Source organism: Leptopilina heterotoma, unplaced genomic scaffold, assembly GCF_015476425.1.
Source record: "Leptopilina heterotoma isolate Lh14 unplaced genomic scaffold, ASM1547642v1 Lhet_183, whole genome shotgun sequence".
Taxonomy (NCBI): Eukaryota; Metazoa; Arthropoda; class Insecta; order Hymenoptera; family Figitidae; genus Leptopilina; species Leptopilina heterotoma.
Window position 1 is genome coordinate 872,888 of NW_025110901.1, and position 16,510 is coordinate 889,397.

Below are 16,510 nucleotides of genomic sequence, written 5' to 3' on the forward strand. Positions count from 1 at the left end.
TCGTTGAATTTAGTGTTACAATCATTTTTTTTTCACAAAAAATATAGTTTAAAAGTGTATTTTGAATTATCGAACGAACGCTAATATTGTGCAAGGTCCATTATACAAAAAATGAATATTCGAACCATGTTTAGTACTTTTAAAATGAAGAATGCAAATTGTCACGTGTTTACAAACCGGTTAAATGGAATTTACTTTATTCACAAAATGTAAGTTTATACTTTCTATTACATTGCATTTGAATTGAAATTTAATCGCGTAATTTTATTGTTTATAATTCTGAATTGATTATGCAAAAATTTGAGGTTATGTCGAAGAATTGTCAGTCCTTTATTTTAAAGTATTGTTGGTATTGTTTTTCACTTCAAACGTTTGTTTTTATTTCCCATATAATGAAACACCAAAATACAATTTAATATACATTTATTATATATTAAAAAATAGATATATTTCATAATAATTATATAATAATTATATTTAATTTATTAGTCGTATATTCCTTATTCATGACAAACATTTAATCTCAAAGTAATCGCTCTTTTATGATTTAACAATTTGTTTGTCGAAAAAAAGTACGTTCTATTGTGATTATTCTTTATAATCTATTGTTAATTGCACAGTGATTTTTTTTTATTAAATCTTTCTATAATTAGAAAGATAATGAATATAATAGACATTATTGTTTGTTGTATTTATTTCTAATTAACCTATTTCCAAAATTTATTATTATTTATTAAAGTTATTATTTTGGCTCGTAGATAATATTTAACAAATAATTAAATAATTATTTTTGTTATTTTGATATTTTACAATTAATGTATAGAGCAGAAGGAATTTTTATCCATGAAATATGATCTAAACGCAGATACCTAGTTTTTTTTTATTCTCAGCACTAAATTATCAAAGACGTAAAGATTTTTAAGACGTAAAAAAAATATTTATACTTTAAAGATCCACGTGTTCTAGATATCAAATTTTTTTCACTAGAAAATTGACAGTGAAATACTTTTGTATTTAATTAATATTCGAGTGGATAATTGAAGCATTTTCTACAGATTTTATTATTTTATTATTCATTTTTTATTTATTTATTATTTATTTTATTTTTGAAACATTATTTTTTAATTTCTCTTGAAATAGAATTTTTATCAACAATAATAACAATTCCTCTAAATAATAGAATAATAAATATAATATGAAAAATAAAAATAGAAATAAATAATACAAAATAAACTCTCTAATTAATAATCTAAAGATAATAATAATAATAAGAAGAATAAAAATATTAATAATAGTAAATAATAATAATAAATAATAATTTCTGACAATAATTCTTTTGTTTCAGAACATTTAGATTTGAATAGGAAAAGATTCGATTAATTCTTCGCACGGCAATTTTCGCACGTTCTTTGATCTCAAAAATTGGTTATAATATTAGATTATATTCAATTACGAAATAACAATGAAAGCTTCGGTTCTTTAAACAGAACACGTTTTCTCATAGTGACCTAGAACGATGTCCCAAGCCTTGACATTAGAGGAGCAATGTCAAGATCCATTTTATTTTAATTGAGAACGATTAATTTCCCAGACAATATCAAAAGCGAATTTATTCTCCTGCTTCTTAAAGGATCGGATTTCGTTAATTAAATAACCCGCATATGTTCCGAAAATAATTTCCAAGTACAAGGTCGAAACACTTTTGGGAGACTGAAAATTAAAATATTCACTAATATCAATAATTCTCGATGATAATTACTATTTATTAATATTAATAATATTAATATTATTAATTAATTTTTAATATTTATTATCTATACTCTTAATTATTGATAATTTCGATTTTTTTTCATCTTTCTAAAGTTCTCAACGAAAAAATCCAAATGAACTAATTTTATTTTCTCCTTCTTTAAAATAAAAATTTTATTACTACAATAATTTTGCATTACTTTTCTATCATTTTTTTCTTCGATTTTAATTATTTTAATAAGTAATTATCTTGTACAAGATTTGAGATTTTATTTTCTTCCTTTTACCTTTGATCGGTACTTAATCTTTTAACTCTTTCTTTGTAGATTATGATTAATTTTTTCAATCAATTCCATATCAACTGGACTAAAAATAAACTCTATTAAAATATATCTTTTCTTATCATATTCAATTTTTCTTTTTCAAATTTCGAACAAATCAATTTTAATGCAATTAAATTTCGTGAGAGATTAAAATTGTTCTTAATTACATTTATTAAAGTTCATTCACATTTCCTATTTAGAAATTTTAAATATCAACCACTTTCTATGATTCGCTTGCAGAGACAATAAATTATTAGAACAAAATTTAAAACTACTGTAGTTGATTTTAAAAAACTTCCCCACGGATTTGTTTTTCATTCTGATTTTTCCTCTTAATATACATTGAAGATGTTTATTAACAAAAATTTTAATTTAACACTTCTCTTTTTTTTTGAAGGAACGAGAATAGGTCCATGTTTAGAAAGAGGAAAAAAAGCTGAGAAAATTCCGCTAGAACAGAAAAGTAGGTGACTTAATGTTGATGTCGTAATGAAGAGGTGAAGGTTCAAGAAACTGGGTTGAAAAGTTGTGTTAAATAAAAAACGCCCTCATGAGATTAATAGAACGTGACGGACTTTCAAAGAAACGAATAAAATTCTTTCCGAAATATTCTAGATGATAAGCCACACGTGGCATTAAGAATTTAAGGAAGAGAAAAATGATCGAAATCAGGAAAATGAGAATCGTGTAATTTTAATCTCGTATAAATATTGAATCAAAGTCTACGATAGTTTTTCCACTTGATAATAATTGAAACGATTTCAAAATTTTTATTACTTTATGAAATTTCAAGCTCGGGATAGGCTTTTTCGAGATTTTTTCACCATTTTCAAAAAATGCAACTCTTTTCGTCTTATTTTCAAAATGTACGTTAACTTTTTTTTACTTTTCTTCCAAAGATTACAAAGAAAATATCACATTTTTTGGTATAAAGTACAACTTATTTTGATTATTATCGTGTGAAAAGTTTAACTATAGACAAATCTTTCGAAAATTAGGTTTGAATAATTTTTCTAATTAAATTCTCGAAATTTTTCGAAATTTCAATTATATTTGGAAATTTTTTAATTGTATATCATTGAAAAATTTTTATCTTTCAAAAATTATTTTAAAATATTTTTAAAAAATTTATTTTAAACAATTTTTTATATATGGAAATATTTTCATTATGAAATAAATAAATTTAAATATTAAAATTTTTGAAAACAGTTTAATTCTTTTGAGGAATTTAATTAAAATTGTATTCAAAGTAATTGATTGTCTGCGCAAAATTTAATGTTAATTATTTTTTAAATAATTGAATTTTTTAGTGAAATTTAATTGCAATTGCATTGAAAATAATTGAATTCCTGCTAAGAATTTTATTGTTTATAAAGATAATTGAATTCTTGACAACACTTTTATCATAATTTTTTGAAAATAATTGAATTCTTTCTAAGAATTTTATAGTAATAATTTTTTATTTTATGAAAACAATTCAATTTTTCCAAGAATTTTATTTTAATTATTTTTATATTTTATGAAAATAATTGAATTCTTTCGAAGACTTTCTTTAAATTTTTTAAAAACAATTGAATCTTGTCGAGAAATTTATTAAATTTTTTTAAAAATAATTCAATCTTTTTGGAGAAATTTTATAAAATTTTTTAAAAGTAATTGATTTCCTGCGAAGAATTTGGTTCTTAAAGATAATTGAATTCTTGGCAATGAATTTTGACTAAAGCGACATTTTTTAAAATAAAGTTGATTCGAGGCCTTAAATTTCTTTTTATTTATTTTTTTACAGAGAAAAAAAGTGTCTTCCTTATGGAAAAAACAATTTTTTCTTTTAAGGAAATCTTTTCTTCATGAAAATTGTTTCTTTATTGAGATCTTTACTTTATGGAAATATCTTTTTAATGAAAATAATTTCTTTATGGAAAAATTTTCTTTTTGAAAATCTTTTTCTTATGATAATATTTTCTTTATTTATTTTTTTATGGAAATTATTTTTTCTATCGAAATTTTTCCTTTATAAAAAATATAATTGTGCTTAAAAAAAGAATATTTGAAATATTCTATACAAATTAAAATAATGCTGGGAAATTGTCTCAATTATCTCTTATTTGCTCTTTTTTACTGTCATTAACTCCGATTTGAAATTTGATTGACACGTGTTGAAACAATTTAGTCAAACAAAATCCCACTTAATACGATTGGAGTCAATAACCTTTGTGAGTAATAATTCATATTATTCACACAATATTATAACAACATATGCACTATATTTTTTAAATAATGAAAAAATTGAATAACGTCTTTTCCAACTTCACTCGAGTGAAACCTAAAATTTATCAAAAAAAAAGTATCTGTTTTGAAATTAATCTAAATTACACAAGTTCCTTTTTCCCAGACATCTCTAATCTTATCTTTCTTCGTTCTTCGAGAAGTGAGGAAGAAGAATAAAAAAAAAAAAATTAGCCGGAAATGAAAATCTAATTTTAGATTTTTTTTCTAGATTGAGGATAAAAAAAAATGTCTCTAATAAAACCAACACCTGTCTTTGGGGAGAAACAATCACCGCCACCGGAATTTAAGGAACAATTTCTCTTTCTCCTCGAGTTTTATATTTATGAAATTCGAGGGGAGCGTCTGGCAAAATTAAACCAAATGTTCTTTGTACCGACTTGTGTCAACTTTCATTTCCTTGATTTTAAGGACAACGATCTTGAAATAACACCAGTTAATTTAATGTTCGAGCCACAAATTGGAATATCCGATGATGTTGAATATTTTTATGCTGGACGTTCAGTTATGTTTTCAGTTGGACAAAATGTGGTGGCAAAAAAAATGTCTGAATTTAAAATCAAATTGAATGTGAGAAAAAAAATGCCTGAGCAAATAAAACCTGATGTATTCATTGGTGAAGGTGAAATTGATATGACAAAGCAATTTGCAGCGTTGCGAAAAGAAATGTTTAACTGTTGGCACGTTGGCGTACCACCGCCGCAAATTTTCGAAAATGAAATTCCTCTTTTTTTCAAAGACGAAACAATTGGTGGGATTAAAGTTTTCATTCGACTATCATCCTATGGACAGAGTATTACAACTGAATTTGAAGCGCCAACAACGGGGGAGAAATCATTTGTCTTCAAGGGAAATAAAATCAATGATAAGAGTTTATCGTATAAATGTCGAATTATTGACTCGAGGGAAATTGATATTTGTGAAAATTCCGAGACCAGTTCATCAAAAGCATCGTTTCAAAATCGCCATTTGTGCGCGCCTTGTGGTTTAAATTTTGCGGTCACGACAAAATCATCGGGAGCTTCTTCAATGCAGACGAAAATTACAGGAAATGACGATGCAGCGAATTGCAATAAAGATAATTCTAGGAAACAAATTGGTCCCATTCAGTCGAGTAGGGGACCAAGTCAACCTTGTGGAAAAGCTGTGGTTTTAAAGGTTTCTGGTCTTTTGGACGTTGGCGATGGTAATAAGCAACCGACAGTTACCGTTGCTCCCGAATCTGATGCAACGAATAATTGTGATCCCGATCATGATATATTTATTCTGAGAATTGGTAAAAAGGGCCTCGTTGGTCCCAATGAGAAGTCGGATCTTCAACTTGAGATGAAAACCCCAAAAGGTCCAGAGAGAGGTCCTCCGGTTAGAGTCGAGACACGTGAGGCGCAGACCGAGGAAGAAACGTCGTCGGCTCCGAAAAAAGTCAAAACTCCCAAAAAGAAGAAAAAGAAGAAATAATTCTTTTCTATTTTTTCATAATTTGGATAGAAAAAAGAAGAAAAGGGAGAAATAATTCTTCACTAATATTTTTTCACAATTTGAATATTAGAAATAACGTACGATTTGGATAAAAAAAAAGAAGGAATAATTCTTTTCTAACATTTTTCACAATTTGGACAGAAAAACGAAGAAAAAATCTTTTCTAATATTTCTCACAATTTGAATATTAAAAATAACATAATTGGGATAGAAAAAAATAATAACTAATAAAAGAAATAATTACAAGAGATAAAATAAAAAAAGAGACGAAGAGATAAATTTTTGATCGTAAGCAAAAAAAAAATAATGAAAATCGTTCGAGGGAGAAATGAAACAAAACAATCGAGAATTTTATTTTGACTCTCCTTCAGATTCTTCAGGTTATGAAATTTACTAATGAAAAAGGAAAATTTTTTAATTTATAATTTAGAAGAAAAAATGTTGCAAATCCTGAATGAAAATTCGAGAAAAGGGAAAATTTTTAAACGACAGAATGAGTAATTAAAGGTGTAGAATTGTGTAATTAAAATTTTTAGTGTACAACAGTGAAGACAGAATGAGTGACTCGGAGCAGGAATTGTTTTTAATTGAATTTCTCGTCAGCAAAGTAAACATTCCTTTGGTTCAAGCCATGCATAATCAATTGCTTCCTGCAACAACTTGCGTGTCATTTCAAGTAAATTTTTTAAATCAAAAAATTTAATTAAATTATCGAATATTTAAAAATATTAGAATATTAGAAATATAAAAAAAAATTAATTTTCAAAATTTATTAATTTAAATTATTAATTAATTCCTCTAAATTACATCCTCTAATTTTTAATTAAATTTAATTAAATCCTCCTCTAAATTCTCTCGAGGAATTTAATTAAAATTTCATTCAAAATAATTGAATTCTTATAGGAGAATTTTATTAAAATTTTTAAAAATAAAAAAAATTTGTTGATAATAATTAAATTCTCTTGAGGATTTAATTAAAATTGTATTCAAAATAATTGAATTCTTTAGAAAAATTTTATTAAAATTGTATTAAAAATAATTGAATTCCGGCAAAGAATCTTATTAAAATTTATGAAAATAAATAAATAATTTAATTTCTGGGAAGAATTTTGGGGAGAATTTTATTATAACTTTTGAAAATTGAATTTTGACGTAAAATTTTATTTTTTTTAAAGATAATTAAATTCTTGACAAGAATTTGATTAAAATTTTTGAAAATAATTGAATTTCGGCAAACAAGTTTATTATTCAATAAAGATAATTGAATTCTTGCCAAGAATTTGATTAAATTCTTTTAAGGTAATTGATTTCTTTCGAAGAATTTCTTTCAAATTTTTAAAAAATAATTAAACTTGTTGAGACATTTTTAGAAAATAGTTCCTATCTGTGAAAAAAATTTATTATTTATAAAAATAATTGAATTCAATTAATTAAAATTATTGATTGAATAACAATTAGATAATTGTTTTTATAATGGTATTAATTCTAATTTTTTTTCTATCACTTATTTTTAGAAAATAATTTACATACTTCATGAAATGAATTTTTATTTCTTTTTTTCTATTCTTTCGCTTATTTCTCTTTCTTTTTGATATTTTTCAGATTTTGAGTCTACCACCAGTGAACATTGAACAGACGGCAAACTCAAAGGACTGCTCCTGCGAAAATTCGGACTCTCAAGTATTCAATAAAGGAAAATCCTGTCTATTTGCCCTGCCGACAATGGTTTTGGAAAAGCCACTCACATCCTTTCCAATTACAATGACGGTTTATAAAAAACTACCACCGGGTGTCCTGCCGGATGTGATGCTAATAGGAAGTCATCAAATCCAAGCGAAGGATTTTATTAACACCGTTTTACGAAAACGAATTTTCAAAACGTCATCATCATCGCCCTCGACGACAAGCAAGGAAATTTACAAAATCACCACAGCCACTGGCCAAGCAGTCGGCGAGGTTCAAGTTTTCATGAGAATTTCCTGTTTTGGAAAGAAAATTATAACGCAATTTCAAATTCCACGTAATCGACAACCATTTCTATTCAAGGGCGAACTTAACAGTCCAGTGATACAGTGCAAGAAAATTCCATCTGAGAAAAAATTGCCCACGACAAATTGTGTTTTTAAAGAGACAAATGCTCTCCATAAGGAAAGAGTTTGTAGAGAGAAGAATTTTTCAGATGGAGAAAATCATTGTCCAGCACCGCCGCCATCGTCGCCGATTAATTTAAAATCATCGCTGAAATCGAGAATGAATCATAAGGCGGAAGAATATTCATCGCCTGGAAACGTGTGTTTTATGGAGAATTTTCCGACAATTTCAGAAAGAAGAGGAAGACCTTTTTCGATGTCTGGTTATGGGGGAAATGGAAATCAGTCAAATAGTCGTAAATGCGGCTGTCGAATAAAAACGGAAAAACAATGCGGCTGCAGTTCGAAATCATAAATCATTTTTGATAATATCAACCGGTTTTCTTTGTTGTCTTTCAATAAATGAACTGATAATCTTCAATTGAATATACAAAATGTACGTTTCAGTGAAAAGATTTACTGATATTTTAATTCTCCTATTTTTTTTAATTTTGAAAGAAAAAATTTGTCTTTTTAAGAAAAATGTTTTTATCCTCGAGAGGGAAAATTTTTTCTCTCAAAGAGTTTTTCCTCTCGAGGATAAGAAATATTTTCCGCATTGATAATATTTCGGATAAATATTTAAAATTTCTTTATTATTCATTTCGCTAATATTTAAATTTTATTTCTTTAGTTTGTTATTTAAAGTAATAATAACGAAATGAAAAGAAAATTGTTTAGTATTTATGAAAATTAAATACAGGGAAAAATTAATTTCTATTTCAAAAAATTTTCCGTTGTAGATTTCGACTCTGAAACAAAAGACGATCGAACAAAAATGAATTTTTAATCGAAACGAATCCAAATGTCAAAATCAGTCTAAATTCAAAATTCGTAAAATAATATTTTTCGGTCAATAATTTTTGGAATTTCTGGAAAATGTCAATTTCAATGGAACTAGACAATCTTCTGTTCGATTTACAATCGACTTATAAACTCTTTTCTCAATTCGAACATAATGAAGTAATTTAGTTTCATTTTTATTATTATAATTAATAAAAAATAAACTCTTAAATTATTTTTTCACTTAATTTGAAATAAAAAATGAATACTTAATTTGAATTTGAAGTCAAAAACAAAATATTAAAAATTCTAATAAGGTTGCAATTTCTTTTTTTTTACAGATTCTGAAAGCATACGTATCATTGGCTACCATTATTTCTGGTCAAATAACAGTGGCAATTGAATGGCAAGAAATTTTCGTTCACGCAATATCTTATCTGTCCAATTCAATATTGACATTATTTGTCAGTAATATTCACACGCAGCTGCAACTTCCTGAGATAATTGAGAAAAAAGAATCGACCCGGAGAATTGACGTTAGAGATGTTGATTTTAATGATGTAAAGATAATAAAGCAAGCTGGTAAAAAGGGAACAAAGAAAAAGGAGAAAAAGAAGGAGAAGAAGAAAATAGAAAAAAAAGAATCGGACAATAATGAGCAGGAAAAAAATGATGATAACAATGCGGAGAAACGTGAAAAAGAAAGAGAAATAAGAGAAAAAAATTGGGAAGAATGTTGGAATAAAAAACTTGAAGAGAAAGAAGCACGTGAGGATGAAGCTTTTTGTTCAATTCACGGTTTCTATCCAAAGCCAAAAACACAAACGAACATTTGGCTTCAAGTCACTTATGGAAAATTGTTGCAGGACGTTCAACTATGCTTCAAGTAAATTAAAAATTATTTATGTTAATTATTATTACTGTTACTATTATTATTATTATTATTATTATTATTATTACTTTAATTATAATTATTAATAGTTCTAAACTTTTCAACGCTCAAATGAACGAAATTTTTTTTTCAATTAACAATTTTTCACGCATTTTTATTTACCTATTTATTTATTTATTTATTTGTTTATCTATTTATTTCTATTATTTATTATTAATATCTACTATTTATTTCCCTCGTCTGATGATTGACCAAAAATTTCAATTTTTTCCATTTTTTTAATTTATGAAAAAAAAAATTAAAGACCGTAATAGTAATTGAATTCTTCCGAAGAATTGTCTATTTGTGAAGATAATTCAATTTCATTAAAATTTTTGAAAACAAAAGTTTTTAATAAAACTCAAATTGAGAGAAATAATGAAAATATTGTCGTTCATTTGAATGTTTCAAGCTTTAGGGACTTTAATGAATATTTTGATTATTTGTCTGGTAATTAAATACCTAAAGTATTTGATAAAAACATTATTTAAAATTATAAATTATAAATAGTCTGACCTTTTTGTTAAAAATACAATATTGCGTCTTTTATGCTCGGAAAAAATATTCAAATGCAGTTTAAATCAATATTGTCTGGAGAAAATAATTGCTTTTAATTTTTTTAAATTCTAAGAAAAGACACTGTACCAAAACCACCACCGCCGCCGCTTCCTCCTTTAAAAATAGAAGAATTCGATCCTCCAGCTGTTGAAAAAAATGAAGGAAAAGGAAAAGAAAAAAAGAAGAAGAAAAAGAAGAAAGCAAAGGCTAAAGCAAAAAGGAAATAAGAAAAACATGAAACTAATGGAGGTAATAATGACAATTTTCAAAAATTTACTTTAAAAATGCAATTAAAATTAACATTTTACAAGATTGAATATTTTATATTTTACATTGTACAATATTTTATATTTTAATTTGATACGATAATTTTTTAATCTATTATTTTTAAATTTTTATTGACTGATTTATATTTCAGATTTGTTTTTAATTTAATCGAATTTTTTTATGTTAATATTATTATTATTTTACTTTAGTAATCTTTGAATTATTAATTTTCAAAATGATTTCTTCGTTTAGTTAACAAAAAATTCCAAATCATTAAGTAAATTTTAATTTAGAGTCAATTTTCAGTAATAAGAAAAAAATGGGTAATAATAAAATGGTTTTTTTTTTCAGATTCGCATCACCTCTAATTCAATTAACGTGCGAGTGTGTGGGAGGTTTGAGAGAAATGAAAATTAAAGAAGAGTATGCCCTAAAGAAAATATATATAAGAAAAGGGGGTGAAAGTTGTTATTCTTGTCACCGTAGGTCATTCACCGTATGTATAGTGAGAGAGAGGAAGTGGAATATTGTAAAGGACGTGGATCCCACACATTGCGCCGACTCTCTTTCTATCCAACCCCCTTATCGGAATACACATTGGGGGTGGTAAGGCCGATATTCTGGCGCCTGCGTTGGTTCAGGGTGAATCTTCTCTCTAGGACGTCAGCAATCATGTAGCAAGGATTATATATTTCCTTTTTTCCATCGTTGAATTAGTGTTTTTTATACTTGTGAGTGTGTCTAACTCCCAATTTTTCTACCAGTCAGAATGATAACCATTTCATTTATCTCATCGAATTGATCTTTTCCTCCCACCCAACCAAATAGTTTTTTTTTCTCCCATTTATTAAGAAACAGAAGATTGCAATCATGAATAACTCACCCCAAAATACAGACGTGAAATCTACACACCGTACCGGCATTGATAATAGCGATGAAGAGGATTGGAGTGGCGTTGTTGAATGTGTAATAAACCTTTTTTTCTTTTCTTACATCATTTTCGTATTTTGAGATTTTTGGTGTTGAATTTAATTTTGGAATTTTCATTTTAGAATTTTAATTTGAAATTCATATTTAATTGGAAAATTTTTATTTGAATTTAAATTGAAATGTGAAATTTTAATTTGAAAATAAATTTAATTGTAGAATTTTAATTTGAACGTAAAAATTATAAAATTTTGATTTCGAAATTAAATTTAATTGTAGAATTTAAATTATTGAAATTAAATTTAATTATGAAGTTTTAATTAGAAAATTTCAGTTAGAAATTTAATTTAATTCTGGAATTTTAATTCGAAAGTAAAAATTAGAAAATTTTCATTTTGAGATTAAGTTCAATTGTAGAAGTTTAATTTGAAATTGAATTTTAATTATGAAATTTGTATTTGAAATTAAATTAAATTTTGGATTTTAGATTTTAGGTTTCAAATTAAATTTAATTGTATAGAATTTAATTTTAAAGTATAATTTTAATGGTAGAATTTTGACTTCAAATTGAATTTTAATTATGAAATGTTTATATGAAATTAAATTCAATTATAGAATTTTAATTTGAAATTGAATTTAAATTATGGAATTTTTATTTGAAATTAAATATTAAATTCAATTATGGAATTTTAATTAGAAATTGAATTTAAATGTAGAATTTTGACTTGGAATTGAATTTTAATTATAAAATTTTTATTTGAAATTAAATTCAATTATAGAATTTAAATTTTAAATTGAATTTTAATTACATATGGAATTTTAATTTGAAATTAAATTTAATTATGGAATTTTAATTTGAAATTAAATTTAATTGTGGAATTCCAATTTAAAATTGAATTTTAATTATGGAATTTTTATTTGAAATTAAATATTAAATTCAATTATGAAATTTTAATTGGAAATTGAATTTAATTGCAGAATTTTATTTTGAAAATAATTTTAATTAAAGAATTTTGATTTTTAATCAAATTTAATTACAGAATTTTAACTTGGAAGTAAATTTAATTGTAGAATTTTTATTGGAAACTAAAAAATATAAAACTTTAATTTTGAGATTAATTTTAATATTGTAAAATTTTGATTTGAAACAGAATTTTTAATTATTAAATTTTTGTTTGAAATTAAAATTAATTTGAAAATTTTATTTTGAAAATAAATTTAATTGTGGAATTTCAATTCGAAAGCAAAAATTATATAATTTTAATTTGAAATTAAATCTACTTAAAACATTATAATTTTAATTTTTTTCAGTTAATAACTAATATCGAATTTATCTTTTCTAAATTATTTTCAATAATATTTACTACAAATTCATTAAATGGCACAGAATTTATTGCTTTTTAAATTTATTAACGAATTTTTTTTTATTTTTGGTTGTAAATGAATTTTTTTTGTAAATATTTAAAATGTGTTAATTAACTAAGAAACATTGTTTTTCAGGCTGTTCTGGAGAGAACGAAATCCGAAAGAGCAAATCGTTCAGACGAAAATCGTCGACGTCGCACAATTATTGTTGAGAAAAAAAATGGCTCGTATGGTTTCACATTACAGGTATTATAATTTTTCTCATATTTCATTTGTTTCTTGTTTGAATGCACTATTAGAAAGAAAATACTACTGCTTCTCAATTTGTATTTACCTTTTATTATTTTATAAAATATTTATTTCACTTTAATTAAAAATTTATTAAATTACAGTACAAATTTTATAAAGTTTATAATTTTCATATATTTTTTGTACATTTACATATATTTTCAAATACTTTTGCATATTTTAGTTCATTAATTAATTTTTAAATTAATTAATGGATTTTTAAGTTAATTTATTAATTTAAGTTAATTTATTAATATTTAAGTTAATTAATTATGAGTTGTAAATGTATTTTATAATGTTTAAGAATTATAATTTGTAATTTTTATGTAATTGTTTTCAAAACTCAATGAATTGGATTAGAAATTTGTAATTTTAAGGCAAATAGAAATTATTCTTTATTAGATTTAAATTTCTTTTTTTTTGTAAGAAATATAATTTAGAATTGGTACAGAAATATTTGCATTAAAAAAACTCAATAAGTTGGAATAGAAATTTTGTAACTTTAAGGCAAAGAGAAATGTTTCTTCAATTTAATTTAAATTTCTTTCTTTTTTTGACAGAGTTATGGAATTCAGTACAAAAGAGAGCAGGAAGTGGAAATGGTGACTTATGTGGATTACGTCGAAAGCGATGGACCTGCATCTAAAGCTGGGATGAGAGTTGGCGATGTAATTGTTTCCATAAATGGCCAAGAAATGGATCGGGCTGATCACGAGACTTTGGTTAATTTTATAAAAAATTGCGACTCGAGAATGCGAATGGTTGTATCGTTTGAAGATTGTCTCAAAAAGGTGCAAATATTTCAATTTTTTTGTTCATGAATTTTAATTCTAATTCACTTCTTTTTCTTTTTGAAAGTGTCTTTTTTTTAGAGATATTTATGAAAATTTCTTTTTTCTGTTCCAAACATTTGTGAAAATTTCTTTTTCAATTTCAGGTCGGATTGCACATGCGTTACATAAAATTGCAACAAGCCCTGCAGTCTCGTCTCAATGAATTGGAACGACTTTGCGAAAGGGAACGATCAATTTTGATGGGCCGTTGGAAAACACATTCACTACCAGCTCGTAAACGAACGCCTAATAATATTTCCTCAAACAATTCCAATCAGCCATCGCAGCCTTCGATTTTGAATCCTTCTACTGTTCAATGCTGTCGTCCTGCGAGTTCCACCGAACATTTACTTTTATATTCTGTGGTAAATTTTTATGACTTTATCTATTTATACTGAATTTGAACAAAACGATATCAAACGCCTCGAATTTGCTTCACGATCAGTCTGATTCAAATAACTATTTACAGGGTTGCCACGCAACCTAGAAAACCTGGAAATTTCAGGGAATTTTGATCGCAATCCTGGAAAATTGTTGTTTTCTAAACTTATTGGGTTTATTATATTGGAAGAATATTTCGTTTCTAGAATTCATAAGAAAATTCTGAATTTTTGTGTCTATTGTATAAAAATTCGTCAAAAGAATTTAATAATTAAAAATTTTTTAATAATATTCTTTATTAAAATTCAATTTTTTGAGAAACATTCAATTATTCAATAAATTATCTATTTTAGTATTTAAATAATTGAATTTTCCAATAAAAATTTATTTAAAAATGAATTTCAGTTAAAATTTTAGACAATTAAATATTAAAAGTCTTATAGCGTGAATTTTTTTTAGAAATAATTGAATTTTGAAAAGGTTTCATAATTTTAATTATAAATTTTATAGAACAAATTTTTTTGAAAAAGTTTAATTGAATTTTTTTTGTAAAAAATAAATATAGTTTTAAGAATCTGGAAAAATTTTGTTTTTTAACCTGGAAAAGTCAGGGTATTTCAAATGAGTAAAAACGTGGCAACCCTGATTTATTAACTGTTTATTAATTCGTTTGTAAAGAGAATGAAAAATTTGTTAAATTTTTTTTATTAATTGTTTAGTAAACAGAAAGAAAAATTAAATTGTTTGAATTCCAGTACGCTGACGGTCGACCATTCCTAATACCAAGAAGTGCCGCGTGTTTGGTAGCAGTTGGCCCACCACGTTCACGAAGCGATCATCATCATTTTCTATCGAAAATCCCAAGCGAAACGTCAGGCACATCATCTCGTCATAGCTATCATCAATCGAACGGTCTCCTTGGAACGCCAGCGAAATCAAAATCACACAAAGGTAGCCAACAAAATTGCAATTCAAATAATGAAAATCAAACACAAACGCTTCATTCCTCATCGCATACTGCACACAATTTGTGTGTGGCGTGCATCAGCGCTTCTCGTCGTCGTGACACATCGGATGGTGGAAGTTTAGACGCCTACGATTTGGCGAGTCCCTGCTGTGATCCAAATTGTGTCCCAAGTAGAAGACGTCGAGAGAAACAACGAAGAGCGAGACACGAGCAAAATCTCCATCAACAACAGCAGCAGCAGCAACAACAACAACAACAGCAACAGAAGCACCAAAAACATCAACATCAACAAACGGATCATCATCACCATCACCATCATCATCGTGAGCAACAATCGCACAATTACTCTCGTGCCTCGGGTCATAGTTTACATTCAATAACAAGCAGTGAAATTTCCACCACTGTTGAGAGTGCCGCTTCATGCTCCACATCTCTGAGTACCGACACTCTCTATTGGGACCCAAATCATCATCCTAGACAATCAAATTGCTTGCAGTATGCAAAACCAAAATCCTGGGATAATTTGACGACAAAAGCATTCGGTGGTTATGGGTTTGGTTATGGTTATCTTGATACTGCATCGGTGAAGACGCACAGCGCTGAAAGGCCTGGAAAAGGTTCACATCGAACAAAAACCCCAACAAGTGGTTCAACACAACGAAGATCGACGGGAACATCGACTACAACTGTTTATTCGAGTTCTAATCGTTGTTTTCAACCGACAAAATCCACGGAAAGCCTATTGATTCCATCGCCATATCAGGGCGAATTGGAAGGTTCGAGTGTCAGTTGTGAATGCTTAGACGGTCCTGGAACGAGATTTATTGCTGTTCAGGTCGATAAACATAAGAGACAAGATGAGAATAATTATTCGGGAACTGTTGGTCATTCACAGAATAGACATCGTCGCTCTAGTCATTCTGATAATAAATTAAGGGCTATGAATAGTTCAGAAGTCACAAGATTGTGAATATATTGTCATTTATACCGATGATTTTAGTGGAATAAATTATGGTACCATGTTGAATATTAGACTTTATTAATATTGGTCTTCAAATTTTGGGAAATTTTTGTTCAGTTTTCTTTGATTTTATTAATCAAATTTTTTCTTCTCTTCAAAATGGTTTTTGTCGTTTTTTTCTTCTTTTCGTTTCATCTTTGTTTTGTTCTTCTTTTGTATAATTTTCCTTGATTCATTATCACTCTTCAAAATTTGTTCCCTTTTGTCGTTCCTTTCTTCGATT

At 26.3% G+C, this 16,510-nt stretch overlaps 4 protein-coding genes across 7 annotated transcripts; all 4 read left to right on the top strand.

The window, feature by feature from the left end:
- Positions 1-20: 20 nt before the first annotated feature.
- Positions 21-6,039, top strand: LOC122500299. Of its 4 annotated transcripts, none has more exons than XR_006301456.1 (2): positions 21-209; positions 1,346-1,734. XR_006301456.1 is itself a non-coding variant. In XM_043609165.1 (2 exons), the coding sequence occupies exon 2, from the start codon at positions 4,587-4,589 to the stop codon at positions 5,814-5,816; it is 1,230 nt and encodes a 409-aa protein (XP_043465100.1). In that variant the 5' UTR covers positions 21-209; positions 4,570-4,586; the 3' UTR covers positions 5,817-6,039. The 4 variants fall into 4 exon arrangements, 3 of the variants coding, with proteins under 3 accessions (XP_043465100.1, XP_043465101.1, XP_043465102.1); XM_043609165.1 differs by lacking the exon at positions 1,346-1,734 and adding an exon at positions 4,570-6,039; XM_043609166.1 differs by lacking the exons at positions 21-209; positions 1,346-1,734 and adding exons at positions 2,458-2,535; positions 4,570-6,039.
- LOC122500300 lies at positions 6,031-9,229 on the top strand. The gene is made up of 3 exons (XM_043609168.1): positions 6,031-6,513; positions 7,440-8,363; positions 9,091-9,229. Exons 1-2 carry the CDS (start codon positions 6,394-6,396, stop codon positions 8,280-8,282), a joined length of 963 nt encoding a protein of 320 aa, XP_043465103.1. The 5' UTR covers positions 6,031-6,393; the 3' UTR covers positions 8,283-8,363; positions 9,091-9,229.
- LOC122500309 (uncharacterized protein DDB_G0279979-like) lies at positions 8,846-10,998 on the top strand. The gene is made up of 4 exons (XM_043609181.1): positions 8,846-8,929; positions 9,091-9,635; positions 10,312-10,487; positions 10,857-10,998. The coding sequence occupies exons 1-3, from the start codon at positions 8,846-8,848 to the stop codon at positions 10,463-10,465; spliced, it is 783 nt and encodes a 260-aa protein (XP_043465116.1). The 3' UTR covers positions 10,466-10,487; positions 10,857-10,998.
- Positions 10,895-16,293, top strand: LOC122500296. The gene is made up of 5 exons (XM_043609160.1): positions 10,895-11,471; positions 12,933-13,043; positions 13,646-13,876; positions 14,023-14,283; positions 15,055-16,293. Exons 1-5 carry the CDS (start codon positions 11,376-11,378, stop codon positions 16,234-16,236), a joined length of 1,881 nt encoding a protein of 626 aa, XP_043465095.1. The 5' UTR covers positions 10,895-11,375; the 3' UTR covers positions 16,237-16,293.
- The last annotated feature ends 217 nt before the right edge of the window (positions 16,294-16,510 follow it).

Coding starts and splice junctions, on each gene's coding strand:
- LOC122500299 (XM_043609165.1), top strand. CDS start 4,587: ATGTCTCTAATAAAACCAACACCTGTCTTTGGGGAGAAACAATCACCG.
- LOC122500300 (XM_043609168.1), top strand. CDS start 6,394: ATGAGTGACTCGGAGCAGGAATTGTTTTTAATTGAATTTCTCGTCAGC. Junction 6,514..7,439: donor CAACTTGCGTGTCATTTCAA/GTAAATTTTTTA, acceptor GATATTTTTCAG/ATTTTGAGTCTACCACCAGT.
- LOC122500309 (XM_043609181.1), top strand. CDS start 8,846: ATGTCAATTTCAATGGAACTAGACAATCTTCTGTTCGATTTACAATCG. Junction 8,930..9,090: donor CTCAATTCGAACATAATGAA/GTAATTTAGTTT, acceptor TTTTTTTTACAG/ATTCTGAAAGCATACGTATC. Junction 9,636..10,311: donor GACGTTCAACTATGCTTCAA/GTAAATTAAAAA, acceptor TTAAATTCTAAG/AAAAGACACTGTACCAAAAC.
- LOC122500296 (XM_043609160.1), top strand. CDS start 11,376: ATGAATAACTCACCCCAAAATACAGACGTGAAATCTACACACCGTACC. Junction 13,044..13,645: donor CGTATGGTTTCACATTACAG/GTATTATAATTT, acceptor TTTTTTTGACAG/AGTTATGGAATTCAGTACAA. Junction 13,877..14,022: donor TTGAAGATTGTCTCAAAAAG/GTGCAAATATTT, acceptor TTTCAATTTCAG/GTCGGATTGCACATGCGTTA.